Raw genomic sequence first — 17,375 nt, forward strand, 5'->3', positions numbered from 1 at the left:
CTACTGCTCTCTCCTCGTCTGACCATGTCAGCGGGGTGGTGGCACAGGAATCCTCATCTCTCCCAAGTGGACATTCTCTCTTTTTCCCCTGACCCATCTGTCTATCTCCTCATTTGAATTCCATGCTGTCACAGTCACTAGCCCATTCAAACTTAACATCCTTGTCATTTATCGCCCTCCAGGTTCCCTTGGAGAGTTCATCAATGAGCTTGACGCCTTGATAAGTTCCTTTCCTGAGGATGGCTCACCCCTCACAGTTCTGGGTGACTTCAACCTCCCTACGTCTACCTTTGACTCATTTCTCTCTGCCTCCTTCTTTCCACTCCTCTCCTCTTTTGACCTCACCCTCTAACCGCCCCCCCCTACTCACAAGGCAGGCAATACGCTTGACCTCATCTTTACTAGATGCTGTTCTTCTACTAATCTCACTGCAACTCCCCTCCATGTCTCCGACCACTACTTTGTATCCTTTTCGCTCTCGCTCTCCTCCAACACTACTCACTCTGCCCCTACTCAGATGGTAATGCGCCGTCGCAACCTTCGCTCTCTCTCTCCCGCTACTCTCTCCTCTTCCATCCTATCATCTCTTCCCTCTGCTCAATCCTTCTCCCTCCAATCTCCTGATTCTGCCTCCTCAACCCTCCTCTCCTCCCTTTCTGCATCCTTTGACTCTCTATGTCCCCTATCCTCCCGGCCGGCTCGGTCCTCCCCTCCTGCTCCGTGGCTTGACGACTCATTGCGAGCTCACAGAACAGGGCTCCGGGCAGCCGAGCGGAAATGGAGAAAAACTAGACTCCCTGCGGACCTGGCATCTTTTCACTCCCTCCTCTCTACATTTTCTTCCTCTGTTTCTGCTGCTAAAGCCACTTTCTACCACTCTAAATTCCAAGCATCTGCCTCTAACCCTAGGAAGCTCTTTGCCACCTTCTCCTCCCTGCTGAATCCTCCTCCCCCTCCCCCATCCTCCCTCTCTGTGGATGACTTCGTCAACCATTATGAAAAGAAGGTTGATGACATCCGATCCTCATTTGTTAAGTCAAATGACACTGCTGGTTCTGCTCACACTGCCCTACCCTATGCTTTGACTTCTTTCTCCTCTCTCTCTCCAGATGAAATCTTGTGACTTGTGACAGCCGGCCACCCAACAACCTGCCCGCTTGACCCTATCCCCTCCTCTCTTCTCCAGACCATCTCCGGTGACCTTCTCCCTTACCTCACCTCGCTCATCAACTCATCCTTGACCGCTGGCTATGTCCCTTCCGTCTTCAAGAGAGCGAGAGTTGCACCCCTTCTCAAAAAACCAACACTCGATCCCTCTGATGTCAACAACTACAGACCAGTATCCCTTCTTTCTTTTCTCTCCAAAACTCTTAAGCGTGCCGTCTTTAGCCAACTCTCTTGCTATCTCTCTCAGAATGACCTTCTTGATCCAAACCAGTCAGGTTTCAAGACTGGTCATTCAACTGAGACTGCTCTTCTCTGTGTCACGGAGGCTCTCCGCACTGCTAAAGCTAACTCTCTCTCCTCTGCTCTTGTCCTTCTAGACCTGTCTGCTGCCTTTGATACTGTGAACCATCAGATCCTCCTCTCCATCCTCTCCGAGTTGGGCATCTCCGGCGCGGCTCACTCTTGGATTGCGTCCTACCTGACCGGTCGCTCCTACCAAGTGGCGTGGCGAGAATCTGTCTCTGCACCACGTGCTCTCACCACTGGTGTCCCCCAGGGCTCAGTTCTAGGCCCTCTCCTATTCTCGCTATACACCAAGTCACTTGGCTCTGTCATATCCTTACATGGCCTCTCCTATCATTGCTACGCAGATGACACACAACTAATCTTCTCCTTTCCCCCTTCTGATAACCAGGTGGCGAATCACATCTCTGCATGTCTGGCAGACATATCAGTGTGGATGACGGATCACCACCTCAAGCTGAACCTCGGCAAGACGGAGCTGCTCTTCCTCCCGGGGAAGGACTGCCAGTTCCATGATCTCGCCATCACGGTTGACAACTCCGTTGTGTCCTCCTCCCAGAGTGCGAAGAGCCTTGGCGTGACCCTGGACAACACCCTGTCGTTCTCCGCTATCATCAAGGCGGTGACCCGATCCTGTAGGTTCATGCTCTGCAACATTTGGAGAGTACGACCCTGCCTTACACAGGAAGCGGCACAGGTCCTAATCCAGGCACTTGTCATCTCCCGTCTGGATTACTGCAACTCGCTGTTGGCTGGGCTCCCTGCCTGTGCCATTAAACCCCTACAACTCATCCAGAATGCCGCAGCCCGTCTGGTGTTCAACCTTCCCAAGTTCTCTCACGTCACCCCGCTCCTCCGCACACTCCACTGGCTTCCAGTTGAAGCTCGCATCTGCTACAAGACCATGGTGCTTGCCTACGGAGCTGTGAGGGGAACGGCACCTCCGTACCTTCAGGCTCTGATCAGTCCCTACACCCAAACGAGGGCATTGCGTTCATCCACCTCTGGCCTGCTGGCCCCCCTACCTCTGCAGAAGCACAGTTCCCGCTCAGCCCAGTCAAAACTGTTCGCTGCTCTGGCACCCCAATGGTGGAACAAGCTCCCTCACGACGCCAGGACAGCGGAGTCACTCACCACCTTCCGGAGACACTTGAAACCCCACCTCTTTAAGGAATACCTGGGATAGGATAAAGTAATCCCCCCCCCCCCCCCCCCCTTATAGCCAGTGGTTATCCCACTGGCTATAAGGTGAATGCACCAATTTGTAAGTCGCTCTGGATAAGAGTCGCTTTGGATAAAAGCGTCTGCTAAATGGCATATTATTATTATTATTAAGAGCGTCTGCTAAATGACGTAAATGGAAATGTTATTGTTGTATCATTATAGTAAAAAATATAGACAGTAAATAGATATTTGTTTATTTATTTCAATAATATATTCTTTTTTTTTTCTCAATAAATGTATGTTTAAGTCAGTTTAAACTATAATCTTTGGGATTTTAAATCAGAAAAACATCCTTTAACAGTCATGCAAAAACATTCTGGGGGACTTTTATTTTGAAATTTAGCCGTATGATCACGTCACCTTAATGTCGCTAGGTTCACATTGCCAGAGAACAGCGAGTTTTGTTACAGCTGATTCCATTGAACTGATGCCCCCCCCCCCCTTCACTACATTGCTAGGCTACATTATAACCTCGAATGGATACATCTGACGGGCATAACATGAGGGACAAATAACGATATTTCTATTGAAGGGAATATTGGCAGATTATGAAATCAGACCATTGCATATAAGATATGTATTTCATGGAATTTCCATTTGTTTGCAATGAAGACATCTCAGATGGAGAAGAGAAAGGGACACAGGAAATAAGCGGTATAGTGTGCACGCTTGCAAGCATCTCTTTAATAACATAATAACGGCGAAATGGTCGCAAAACATTTGAGTTTTCATTCCACTCATCTTTCAAATATATTTTCCGGACACCATAAGCTACCAGGTTGCAATACTGAGCAATGGTAATGGGTGAAACAGCGGGCGTTCATAGCCACGGCCATGGTCGATAGTTAAAAGGCAGTGGGAAGGTAACAGAAACGGCTTTGCATAAATCCTACACCAGGACTTCGCGTACGCGCGGTAAAGATGAGAGGCTTGCCCTTCTACCAAGAGGACGACGACAATACATCCACTGGGCATGACCAAAACATTGATATGGGACGTTGAAATCCATGCCTGATTCTCTTTTATCCTATCTGCCTTTGGAGGGGGCGAGATAGAGGAGACTTTCCACCTTGACTCAATATAAGGGAGAAGAGAAGAGAGCATCCACGTCTGAGAAATGGATAAACTCACCGTCATATCAGGATGTCTCTTTCTAGCAGCAGATATATTTGCTATAGCCAGTATTGCCAATCCAGACTGGATCAACACAGGAGATGCAGCTGGTAAGTTAGGTGAGCTCATTTAACTTAATTGACATATTTACTTGACAGCCATGCACACACCACAGCCTGTTTGGCCCTTAAGGGCCTTTGTTGACAATGATCAATAATGTGCATTGACACACTATTCTTCTAGGAATTCACTTCACATTCACTTCTCTCTCTCTCTCTCTCTCTCTCTCTCTCTCTCTCTCTCTCTCTCTCTCTCTCTCTCTCTCTCTCTCTCCCCGTCCTCTCAGGGCATGTCCTCAAACCACCCATCATCATCCTCCACAGCTGCTGATAAATGAACTGCCCTCTACTTTTCCGCCCCAACATGCTCTGATACCCCATGTCCCTTCAAGGCGTATAAGCCTTCCTGTACCAGCTACCAACTCACCTCCCTGAGCGGGATGACAGTTGACAAATTGTGTGTCAGACAGAGACGTGAAGTGAGTGCCACTTATCCAGCTATGCCCTTGGCGGTCTGTTCAGCTCTCCACTCACTCACTCTCTGTCTGTTATATGCATCTGACACAGACAGACTGAGGCATTGGTATTTCATCTACAGTACCCAGTTTGAGGACATGGTAAAGTGAAGAGCAGCAGTAAAGTGAAGTAAAGTTAGGCTACTGCTACAGCTACAAAACGGGCCACTTGAAATGAGCTGGTGACCTTTAGCTACAGCTGGAGCCAGCAGATTGTAGTTCCATGCTGTGGCCTACTGCATAACCGACGGGGATAGGTGACATTTTCCCCTTGTTGTTGTGAGGTAGGAACCAGGACAGAGATGTAATTTATTGAGTCCTGTGTTTAGATTTTAACGGTATGATTTGCGATCATACTTTTCTTTTTTATACATCATATACACTGGGACAAAGAATTAAAACATAGGAAGGACCAAACTAGATATAAACGAGTCCCCTGTAGCTCACATGGTAGAGCATGGTGCTTGCAACGCCAGGGTTGTGGGTTCGATTCCCACGGGGGGGCCAGTATGAAAATATATGCACTCACTAACTGTAAGTCGCTCTGGATAAGAGCATCTGCTAAATGACTAAAATGTCAAATGTAATATAATATCCCACTTCCCTCACACAAGATCACATAATTCATCAAAGGTTTTAAAACATGGTTATAACAATGTTATAACTGTCTTATGTGCTCAGCACATTGAGAATTTATGCAAACCTGAAAATGTACAATTTATAGCCTACATTACACTGTTACAACACAGTCCAGTAGCATTCAGGTAGAACATACGATGCAAAGAAGAAACAGAAACATGCTTGAGGTCCACCCATATTGTGTTTTCAGTCATTACTAACCAGACTTCCCTTGTGAGACTTCATCCCTTCATCCCACACAACAGAGAAGGTATGAAATCAAGTAGGGTTAAAAGCCTTTTGTTCCAGCCTAATTTGTCTACTAGTAATTACCAGGTGGAGAGAAGCGTTGTTTGTAAATTGAGATGTGTGGAGTCTTTCCTGATGAGGTCCGCTGGGAGGGAGAATTCTTTCAGATGAAGCACTCACAGCTCAATTATCAAGGAAATTGCCTTGACTGGAAGGCCCTGTTTGTGTATCTGAGCTCCAAACATATTGTTTTGTTCATGTGAAATGGATAAATGCATAGACCTAGTTGTTCCTGCCAATTAAGTTCATTTGCCAGTCTAGCATTTTGGCAGCACCCAGATGTTGATGCTCATTGCTCACAGATAAACAGATGTTGACAGTGACATCATCAGATTGGCAGATGTTGTTATAAACACAAATGGCTCTCTCTCATCACCTGTAGTTTAGCCTGGAAATTCATAATGATGGTTTATTTGTTTACAGCAAACCTCTGTCCTCTCTAAGTAGTTATCCAGGATGTGAAGCTTTATACAAGTTTATAGAGGTGTGTGTGTGTTATACTAACGTAACTCTTGGTTGTTACGCAGGTATTCTGTAGTGATGTCTGAAGCAGCAGGGGACTGACTGGGGCTGCAAGGGGAATGTTTACTAACTACAGACATTGGCCCACAATCACACACAGTCACACACACACACCTCCCTCTGTCTCAAAGCCCTGGCTATCAGACAAGCCTGATGTGTTACACACATAAAACAGCTGCTGAACAGTTCCGAGAATTAGAAATGTCCTCCAAGAGTGCCAAGGAACAAAAAGTACCATTTAGATCATTGTCAAACTATGGAATGGGTGTGTAAGCTTGCTTAAGAGAGGGAAATATTGTGTCATGACAGGATATAGTTACGCCACTTTTGTAACATTTAATCAGTATCTTTGATTCTTTGACAATAGAATATGTGACACACTGCTTCTATAGATGGGTTAGCTGACAACATCATGAAAACAATGTCCACGCTTCAATGGGGCAGAAGGCCGTGTTTTGTTGTGATTCTGGATGGCCAGATAGCTAGCAACAATGACAAGAAGCTACCATGTGGGGAATCGTAGGTGGCTAGTTTTATCTTGTTCTTGAAAACCATGTCTTGTTTTGAGGTGTTTTGCCTGTCACGTCTATGCTAATATGGCAAAAATTCACTAGCTAGCTATCCAACAACTGTAACAATGTAGTTGAGAGACAACAAGTGCTAATTGTGCACATTAATTTATGTTTTCAAATATAGTTTATATGTCAACGATCTAAGCCAACCTCATCTGTTTTGCCTCATAGTTGCGCACGTGTTGGTGTTGTTGCTAAACAACCAACCCGTCTATGATGCAGGACCTTTTCACTAAGGAAATGAAATGGTTCAGATGTGTAGTCGTGGTAGCTTATGTATGGTCTGTTTACTTTTGTTTTGATGAAAGAATGTATAGGGAAGGAACAGGACATACTGTGTATAAAATGGAGGGGCTGAGAGATCGTTGAATCAGCATAGTGTGCATACAGTACTGTACGGTGCACTACTTTAATTTTAATTTTTTATTTGACCTTTATTTAACCAGGTAAGCCAGTTGAGAACAAGTTCTCATTTACAACTGCGACCTGGCCAAAGCAGTGCGATTTAAAAACAACAACAACACAGAGTTACATATGGAATAAACAAAACATACAGTCAATAACACAATAGAAAATCTATATACAGTGTGTGCAAATGTAGTAAGTTATGGAGGTAAGGCAATAAATAGGCCATAGTGCAAAATAATTACAATTTAGTATTAACACTGGAGTGATAGATGTGCAGAAGATGATGTGCAAATAGAGATACTGGGGTGCAAATGAGCAAAATAAATAACAATATGGGGATGAGGTAGTTGGGTGGGCTAATTACAGATGGGCTGTGTACAGGTGCAGTGATCGGTAAGCTGCTCTGACAACTGATGCTTAAAGATAGTGAGGGAGATAAGTGTCTCCAGCTTCAGAGATTTTTGCAGTTCGTTCCAGTCATTTGCAGCAGAGAACTGGAAGGAATGGCGGCCAAAGGAGGTGTTGGCTTTGGGGATGACCAGTGAGATATACCTGCTGGAACGCATACTACGGGTGGGTGTTGCTATGGTGACCAATGAGCTAAGATAAGGCAGGGATTTGCCTAGAAGATATTTATAGATGACCTGGAGCCAGTGGGTTTGGCGACGAATATGTAGTGAGGGCCAGCCAACGAGAGCGTACAGCAGTTCACTACAGTACAGTATGCTCTCTCGCTGCAGGCTCATACAACCTTTTGGCACTCTGGTACCTCATAGTTGACACATGTATCCTACTGTATATCTAGCTAAACTAATGAAAGGGTATATCTTCAAAACAAATCAGCTTAATAAAAAAAAAACACCATTGATGGGAAGTTTTCCACTCAGATCTCTGTCCGGTACTATAACATGATCTGTATCAGGGTTGTTAACATATTAGTCTTCCATTCATTTGTGATTCTGGTCATTGGGAAGCAAACTGGATCTCTATAATGAATGAGGAACAGGACACAGTAGTTTGGTTTAGTAATGAGTAATTATATACATTAGGATGCCATGTCAATAGCCATGGCATAACAGCTGTGGTCAACATTACAGTGTCTTGCAAAAGTATTCATCCCCCTTGGCGTTTTCCTATTTTGTTGCATTACAACCTGTAATTTAAATTGATTTTTATTTGGATTTAATGTAATGGACATACACAAAATAGTCCAAATTGATGAAGTGAAATGAAAAAAATAACTTGTTTCAAACAATTCAAAAAAATTAATAACGGAAAAGTGGTGTGTGCATATGTATTCACCCCCTTTGCTATGAAGCCCTTAAATAAAAATAAGATCTGGTGCAACCAATTACCTTCAGAAGTCACATAATTTGTTAAATAAAGTCCACCTGTGTGCAATCTAAGTGTCACATGATCTGTCACATGATCTCAGTATATATACACCTGTTCTGAAAGGCCCCAGAGTCTGCAACAGCACTAAGCAAGCGGCACCACGAAGACCAAGAAGCCCTCCAAACAGGTCAGGGACAAAGTTTTGGAGAAGTACAGATCAGGGTTGGGTTATGAAAAAATATCTGAAACTTTGAACATCCCACAGAGCACCATTTAAATCCATTATAAAAAAATTTGAAAGAATATGGCACCACAACAAACCTGCCAAGAGAGGGCCGCCCACCAAAACTCACAGACCAGGCAAGGAGGGCATTAATCAGAGAGGCAACAAAGAGACCAAAGATAACCCTGAAGGAGCTGCAAAGCTCCACAGCGGAGATTGGAGTATCTGTCCATAGGACCACTTTAAGCCGTACACTCCACAGAGCTGGGCTTTACGGAAGAGTGGCCAGAAAAAAGACATTGCTTAAAGAAATAAATAAGCAAACACGTTTGTGGTTCGCCAAAAGGCATGTGGGAGACTCCCCAAACATATGGAAGAAGGTACTCTGGTAAGATGAGACTAAAATCGAGCTTTTTGGCCATCAAGGAAAATGCTATGTCTGGCGCAAACCCAACACCCCTCATCACCCTGAGAACACCATCCCCACAGTGAAGCATGGTGGTGGCAGCATCATGCTGTGGGAATGTTTTTGATCGGCAGGGACTGGGAAACTGGTCAGAATTGAAGGAACGATGGATGGCACTAAATACAGGAAATTCTTGAGGTAAACCTGTTTCAGTCTTCCAGAGATTTCAGACTGGGATGGAGGTTCACCTTCCAGCAGGACAATGACCCTAAGCATACTGCTAAAGCAACACTTGAGTGGTTTAAGGGGAAACATTTAAATGTATTGGAATGGCCTAGTAAAAGCCCAGACCTCAATCCAATTGAGAATCTGTGGTATGACTTAAAGATTGCTGTACACCAGTGGAACCAATCCAACTTGAAGGAACTGGAGCAGTTTTGCCTTGAAGAATGGGCAAAAATCCCAGTGGCTAGATGGGCCAAGCTTATAGAGACATACCCCAAGAGACTTGCAGCTGTAATTGCTGCAAAAGGTGGCTCTACAAAGTATTGACTTTGGAGGGGTGAATAGTTATGCACGCTCAAGTTTTCAGTTTTTTTGTCTTATTTCTTGTTTGTGTCACAATAAAACATATTTTGCATCTTCAAAGTGGTAGACATGTTGTGTAAATCAAATGATACAAACCCCCCAAAAATCCATTTTAATTCCAGGTTGTAAAATAGGAAAATGCCAATGGGGGTGAATACTTTCGCAAGGCACTGTACATCCATTTACAGTCGGCCTACGTGTGTGTCTTCACATCACAGGCGGCTGGTGGCACCTTAATTGGGGAGGACGGGCTTATAGTAATGGCTGGAACTGAATAAATGGAATGGTATAGAATACATCAAACAGATGGTTTCTATGTGTTTGATACCATTCCATTCACTCCATTCAAGCCATTATTATGAGCCGTCCTCCCCTCAGCAGCCTTCTGTGCTTTACATACTGAACACTGAATGGCAAATTACCTAATTGCTAGTACTAAGCCTCAATGCTGGCATCTAAGGACAAAGTCCCTATCTTTGCCAGTATACTCACATCAAGGGCAGTATACTATGTCCTTAAATCTTTGAGGGATGCTCATCATATTGGTCCATACTCCTTCCCTCCCCTCTTTAGTGATGTATGTTCTTGTTTCAGAGACATAATGGGGTATTTCTAAGTCTCAGCAGGGCCAGACCGATCTGTCCAATTACTAAATTAATCTCCATCCATCTTTCTAATCCAATAGATAAAAAATGGTTGTGCCTTGCCCACTGTTTCTCTCTCTGCTCTTTCTCCAGCCTTAGTTCCTCTCTCCTCTAACCGCTCTTTCTCCAGCCTCAGTTCCTTTCTCCTCTCTCTCTCCATCCTCTGTTCCTCTCTCCGCTCTGTCCTGAGCCTCTGGAAGACACAAGGTGCTGGCAAATTCCTCGCCTCATGAGAGACTTAGAGCGAGAGAGGGGGAAAAATGGAGAGGGAGGATTTAATTTTACATTTCTCTCATAAAAATCTATACTGGTGAATTGTCCTTAATAGCTGACGAGGGGGTTGAGTGTTGCTGAGTTTACATATTCTGTGTTGGGTCAGGGACAGACAGAGAGGATGGAGTTCGTATATGATCTTGTTGTTGTCGAAAGCGTAATGTCTTCAGCAGGCCTAGATAACTGACATAATTGGACCCGCCAGGCTTTGAGGCAGGAGAGGAGAGGCTCTTTGGCAGTGAGTTACTTTCTGATGTAAGGCCTCTCTTCCCTCTCTCTTTTCTCTCTCTCCTTTATCTCATCTCTCTCTGTGGTGTTAAGGGCTCTGGTCCTGAGCCATCTGAGTCTTACGTCATTGATTGATTCCTCAGGGACCCCTGCCATTGGTTCAGGTCCTAAGAGTCCCACTCTTCGGCCTTGTTATCATACCAACCCTCCTTGAGCTCTACTTTGTGTGGTCACAGGGGACTGGAAGTGGAATCCGGTGTCACCAGGGAGGTCATTAGTCCAGACGGCGATGTAATGCCGTCATGCCTCATACAGATCTTAGCTTATCTAATGGTGGCACCATCACAAGTTGAGGGATATTTCATAACTGATGCAATCTGCTGCTATGGGTTATGCTTCTTCTAATAAAACAATGTATATATCTTGTTGTGGTGTGACAGCACAATTGAACAGCGAGAGTATGCTCTGTGTGTGATGAAAGATACTCTCCCTCTGTGTGTCTATGTGATTAAGCACCCTCTCTGTAGGTGCTCTGACAGCGGGACTGCTTGTCGTGTGTGATCTAACCCTGACTGATCTCTGTCTCTCTCTCTCTCTAGGTTCCCTGACGGTAGGCCTGGTGCGGCAGTGCCAGACCATCCACGGTCGTGACCGGACCTGTATCCCCCCGCGGCTGCCCCCAGAGTGGGTCACCACCCTCTTCTTCATCATCCTGGGCATCATCTCCCTCACGGTGACCTGCGGTCTGCTAGTGGCGTCACACTGGTACCGCGAAGCCACCCGTTACGCCCGCTGGATCGCCTTCACTGGGAGTATGTTTAATTTTGAATTATTTAACGGTTATTCAACCAGGCAGGTCAATGGAGAACCAGTTCTCATTTACAGTGACGGCAAAGAGACAAAAACCACAATACAATAAGTACAGAAACATAGCCAACACTAAGTCATCATTTCATTCATGAGTGGGGCCAGACAGAATCCCTATTATCCCCTATGTGGGCTCTGGTTAAAGTAGTACAGACTAGGGAATAGGGTCATTTGAGGCATAGCCGTTAGTTGGCCTACAGCTTCAAAGCACCTTGAGATTCTTGTTATGTCACTAATGGATGTTAGCAAGTTGATTTGAGATTAATGTCACTTGGGTTTCATTTAGGAAAAATATTTTGTGTGGTAACTGTGGCTGTGCTGAGTGGCTCCTTGAACACATAGGCTACAGTAAATGGGCCTGTTGCTATTTTAAAAGGGAATGAGACCATGGGGCTGCTATTAGCGGAGCTAAAACCAGTAGGAGGGATTTTTAGTGGTCCAAGGGATATGACGGAATAACATTATTTTGTTATTATTATACTTCGAGAGGTTATTTTAGGCTAATCATTATTGGGCAAAAATAACCTCTTGATGTATAATAATAACAAAATAATGACAATGTAAATCAATTTTGTTGAGTGCTGAGGTGTTACATTTTAAAAATCTAAAATATCTATAGTATATTTTGATATCAGAGTGGTGAGTAATGTCTGAGTAGGTTTATTCTGGGAGTTGTTGATCATAATGACTAGATATAACTGTGTGGTTATAGGTATTCAGACTATTCACACTACATGAGAACATGATATACAGTATGTCACTTAGGTCAGGCTTCAATGACGATGAAAACGCAATATAGAATTTAGCCTGAGATCATGTACACTGGATGCTGCATACTTTTTCAATGTTGTAAGCGATATTGCTCCCTACATTTGATGCACTGTGAATAGTGTTTTTAAGAAGACTGTGTTTCTAAAATGTTTTCTCTCCTACACAGTGATCCTGTTCTGTATGGCGGCTCTTATATTTCCTATAGGATTTTACATCGACGAGGTTGGGGGACAGCCTTACAAACTACCTAACAACACAGTGGTGGGGTCCTCATATGTACTCTTTGTTCTATCTATATTTTTCACTATAGTGGGACTATTGTTTGCAGGGAAGGTCTGCTTGCCTGGGTGACATATCGGACACTTCGTTTTTTGTAAACATTCTTGTACTTATGTAGCACATGAGGATGTGTGAAACTTCCTCCTCAGCCTGAAGTGTCCCGCTTGCGTCGCCTCATTAGCTAGCTTTTGAGGTGGTGCGATCGGCTAAGACGCTTGAGGAGGGCGGCCACGTGTGTTTGTAAGGCAGAGGTCCTGAGTTTGCGCCAGCTATGGGCCGAATCGGGAGGAAGTGGTACTCGCTAAGCAAGTAGCATGACATCCTTTACAGTTAGAGAAATGCCTTCAGAGACATTTGAAAATGGACGCCTGGAAGAGAAAAATAGGAACTGAGAGAAACACTCTTTCTCTGTGTTTGTGGAACTCTCTGGAGCGCCTTTGGATGACAGGACTCTACGGCCCCTAGCCCTGGTCCTATAGGACAGGAAGTAGGCACTAGCCAGTCTGCGTTCATAGATATGGGAGGAATGGACACCTATCCAACCCCCTCACAGATCGGTGAACACAGAAGGTTCGTTCCACGAATAGAGTGGCTTTTCGGGTAGTGTAACTTTTTATTTCACCTCATTTTAACATTCTGTCATAAAGAGCACATGTTTAATGTCATAACAAACATGTTTTCCCATCTCCATCTCCTTTTGAAAAAAATATTTAAAAAGGAATAATTTTACCGTATTTAAACAGCGTTCAGTTCACGTAACGGGGTTGACCATAAACCTGTGGGACATTAATCACTAATCAAATGAAATAAATAATAATCTTCAGAAATCACTTTGTCAAAGCAAGAAATTAAATTAGGGCTTTACAATAATTGTGTAAACTTGGAGAAATTTGGGGGTTAAGTGGGTTAAAATCTTTAAGTCGGAGAAACATGATGTGGGACATGGCAAATTTGGGATTTTCTGAGAAAACAACCAATGTATTTTAATGTAAAACACACTACTATTGTATTTTTTTTATGTTTAGTTAGAGTGTAGATGTACAGTGCCTTCAGAAAGTATTCATACCACTTGACTTATTCCACATTTTGTTGTGTTACATACAGCCTGAATTCAAAATGGATACACACAATACCCCATAATGACAAAGTGAAAACATGTTTTTAGAAATGTTAGCAAATTCATAGAAAATGTAATACAGAAATATATAATTTACATAAATATTCATACACCTGAGTCAATACTTTGTAGAAGCACCTTTGGCAGTGATTACAGCTGTGAGTCTTTCTGGTTAAGTCTCTAAGAGCTTTCCACACCTGGATTGTGCAACATTTTCCCATTATTCTTTTGAAAATTCTTCAAGGCCTTGTATTTTAGGTTATTGTCCTGCTGAAAGGTGAAATCATCTCCCAGTGTCTGGTGGAAAGCAGACTGAACCAGGATTTTACTTGTGCTTCACTCCATTCCGTTTCTTTTTTATCCTGATAAACTCCCAAGTCCCTAATGATTCCAAGCATACCCATAACATGATGCAGCTACCACTATGCTTGAAAATATGGAGACTGGTACTCATTAATGTGTTGTATTAGATTTGCCCCAAACATAACACTTTGTATTCAGGACAAAAGGTTAATTGCTTTTCCAGATTTTTTGCAGTATTACTTTGGTACCTTGTTGCAAACAGGATGCATGTTTTGGAATATTTTTATTCTGTACAGGCTTCCTTCTTTTCACTCTGTCAGTTAGGTTAGTATTGTGGAGTAACTACAATGTTGTTTATCCATCCTCAGTTTTCTCCTATCAAATCAAATCAAATTGTATTTGTCACATGCACAGCCATTAAACTCAGTAACTGTTTTAAAGTCACCATTGGCCTCATGGTGAAATCCCTGAGCGGTTTCCTTCCTCTCCGGCAACTGAGTTAGGAAGGACGCCTGCATATTTTTAGTGAGTGGGTGTATTGATACACATCCAAAGTGTAATTAATAACTTTACCATGCTCAAAGGGATATTCAATGTTTGCTTTTTTTTACCCATCTATCAATAGGTGCCCTTCTTTGCAAGCCATTGGAAAACCTCCCTGGTCTTTGTGGTTGAATCCGTGTTTAGAATTCACTGCTCGACTGAGGGACCTCACAGATAATTGTATGTGTGGCATACAGAGATTAAGTAGTCATTTAAACACTATTATTGCACACAGAGTGAGTCCATGCAACTTATGTGACTTGTTAAGCAAATGTTTACTCCTGAACTTATTTAGGCTTGCCATAACAAAGGGGTTGAATACTTATTGACTCAAGACATTTCAGCTTTTCATTTGTAAAAATATAATTACACTTTGACATTATGCGATATTGTGTTTAGGCCAGTGACAAAAAATCTAAATGTAATCAATTTTAAATTCAGGCTGTAACACAACAAAATGTGGAAAAAGTCAAGGAGTGTGCATACTTTCTGAAGGCACTGTATGTGATCCAACTTTTAAATTGAGTGTTTTATTAAAATATGCACATATAATGTCACAAGCTTATAAAAGGCACTCTCTTCGTGAAGAGACCCAGGAGGGTTAGTGGCTGGAGTCTGAAACAGACATGGGTCATCAGGATACTGAAAGGGAAGACTGTCACCCATGGCCATGACAACAGGAAGTCAAGTCACTCCGCCCCATGGGAAGTACAGTGGTAGAAAGACTGGAGCCGGCAATAGGAAAGATGAAGCCATAATTGTGTAGATGATACGTATATGGTTGGAAGTTGAGTTAGACCTCAGAGCTGTTGTCTTGGGTTCTATGGGTGAAGCTGGCCTCAAGATTCATGGCGAAACTATGAAAAGAAGGGAATCTGTTGGGTCACGTGATGATGGGAAGCAATTAGAAATGATTCTATACAATTTTAGTCTTTCATGAAAGAGTAAAAATATTTGTTTTCATTAATGCATTATTTTATCAAAATGGTGCATTTATAGTTCTTTTTTATGGTCAATGAACTGTATCATGGAATTCCTACGTCTCTGTTTTCTTTGTTTGTTTTTTATGTCTATTTTTTCTCATGACTGGCTGACTTGCTCATTTAAGCTACATAGACAGAATGGCTGTCGTTGTTTGAGGAAGAACTGTGATATACAGTACATGAACTACCCTGGCAAACCAATTCAATAAAAGTTATACAACATGACAAATTATGTAATCTATTTATTGTGTACTGTATAATGGGGAGGATATTCTATATCATTAGCAATGTATTACATTATTGCAAGTAAAAAGTAGGCTGTGCTCTGTTCTGGATATTATTTACCAAAAAGGTGGCAAAAGACCCTGAAAAACTTTGCAGAAGAAGCACAATAACATGTTACCATGGATATCTAAAAGAAAAGGCATTTGTTGTGTGGTGTTTTTATTTTGGGACAACACACTGCATTCTGTTGTAGCAGCCTGGTCTCAGACTAGACATAACATAGTACATTTTAAACAAGGGCTACTCAAATTAGTATGATATGTTACGTTTGGTATGGTTACATAAGACAGATGGTTAAAAGACAAAAACAAAGGGTGGTCAGGGTGGATAGGTGAGTGTATAACACAAACGTCTAGTAATCCAAAGGTTGCGAGTTTGAATCTCATCACGGACAACTTTAGCATTTTAGCTAATTAGCAACTTTTCAAATACTTACTACGTTTTAGCTACTTTGCAACTACTTAGCATGTTAGCTAACCCTAACCGTAACCCCTAACGCAAACCCCTAGCATAGCTAACATTAGTCACCTAGCTAGAATTCGTAACAGTATCATACATTTAGCAAATTCGTAACATATTGTACATTTTGCAAATTCAAAATCAAATCAAATTGTATTTGTCACTTGCGCCGAATACAACAGGTGTAGACCTTACAGTGAAATGCTTACTTACAAGCCCTTAACCAACAATGCAGTTTTAAGAAAGAATACCCCCAAAAAATCACAAAAAAATACAATATAAAATAATACAAAATAAAAGTAACAAATAATTAAAGAGCAGCAGTAAAAATAACAATTGCGAGGCTATATACAGGGGGTACCGGTACCAAGTCAATGTGCGGGGGCACCGGTTAGTCGAGGTAATTGGGGTAATATGTACATGTAGGTAGAGTTATTAAAGTGACTATGCATAGATAATAAACAGAGAGTAGCAGAAGCGTAAAAGAGGGGTGGGGGGGCAATGCAAATAGTTTGGGTAGCCATTTGATTAGATGTTCAGGAGTCTTATGGCTTGGGGGTAGAAGCTGTTTAGAAGCCTCTTGGACCTATACTTGGCGCTCTGGTACCGCTTGCCATGCGGTAGCAGAGAGAACAGTCTATGGCTAGGGTGGCTGGAGACTTTTCTGCCTTCCTCTGACACCGCCTGGTTTAGAGGTCCTGGATGGCAGGAAGCTTGGCCCCAGGCACTACCCTCTGTAGTGCCTTGCGGTCGGAGGCCGAGCAGCTGCCATACCAGGCAGTGATGCAACCAGTCAGGATGCTCTCGATGGTGCAGCTGTAGAACCTTTTGAGGATTTGAGGACCCATGACAAATCTTTTCAATCTCCTTAGGGGGAATAGGTTTTGTCGTGCCCTCTTCACGACTGTCTTGGTGTGCTTGGACCATGTTAGTTTCTTGGTGATGTGGACACCAAGGAACTTGAAGCTCTCAACCTGCTCCACTACAGCCCGTCGATGAGAATGGGGGCGTGCTCGGTCCTCTTCTTTTTCCTGTAGTCCACAATCATCTCCTTTGTCTTGATCACGTTGAGGGAGAGGTTGTTGTCCTGGCACCACACGGCCAGGTCTCTGACCTCCTCCCTATAGGCTGTCTGGTCGTTTTCGGTGATCAGGACTGAGCACGCACCACTGAGGGGCCCCCGTGTTGAGGATCAGCGTGGCGGATGTGTTGTTACCTCCCCTTACCACCTGGGGGCGGCCCGTCAGGAAGTCCAGGATCC

General features: G+C 43.3%; 1 protein-coding gene across 1 annotated transcript; it reads left to right on the forward strand.

Moving 5' to 3' along the window:
• Positions 1-3,811: 3,811 nt before the first annotated feature.
• Positions 3,812-12,496, forward strand: LOC311100389 (modulator of smoothened protein-like; the record flags this gene model as incomplete). Its single annotated transcript, XM_084141281.1, has 3 exons — positions 3,812-3,917; positions 11,107-11,319; positions 12,312-12,496. 3 exons carry the CDS (start codon positions 3,812-3,814, stop codon positions 12,494-12,496), a joined length of 504 nt encoding a protein of 167 aa, XP_083997407.1.
• Positions 12,497-17,375: the final 4,879 nt, after the last annotated feature.

Source organism: Coregonus lavaretus (assembly GCF_964263955.1).
Source record: "Coregonus lavaretus genome assembly, chromosome: 25".
Classification (NCBI taxonomy): domain Eukaryota; kingdom Metazoa; phylum Chordata; class Actinopteri; order Salmoniformes; family Salmonidae; genus Coregonus; species Coregonus lavaretus.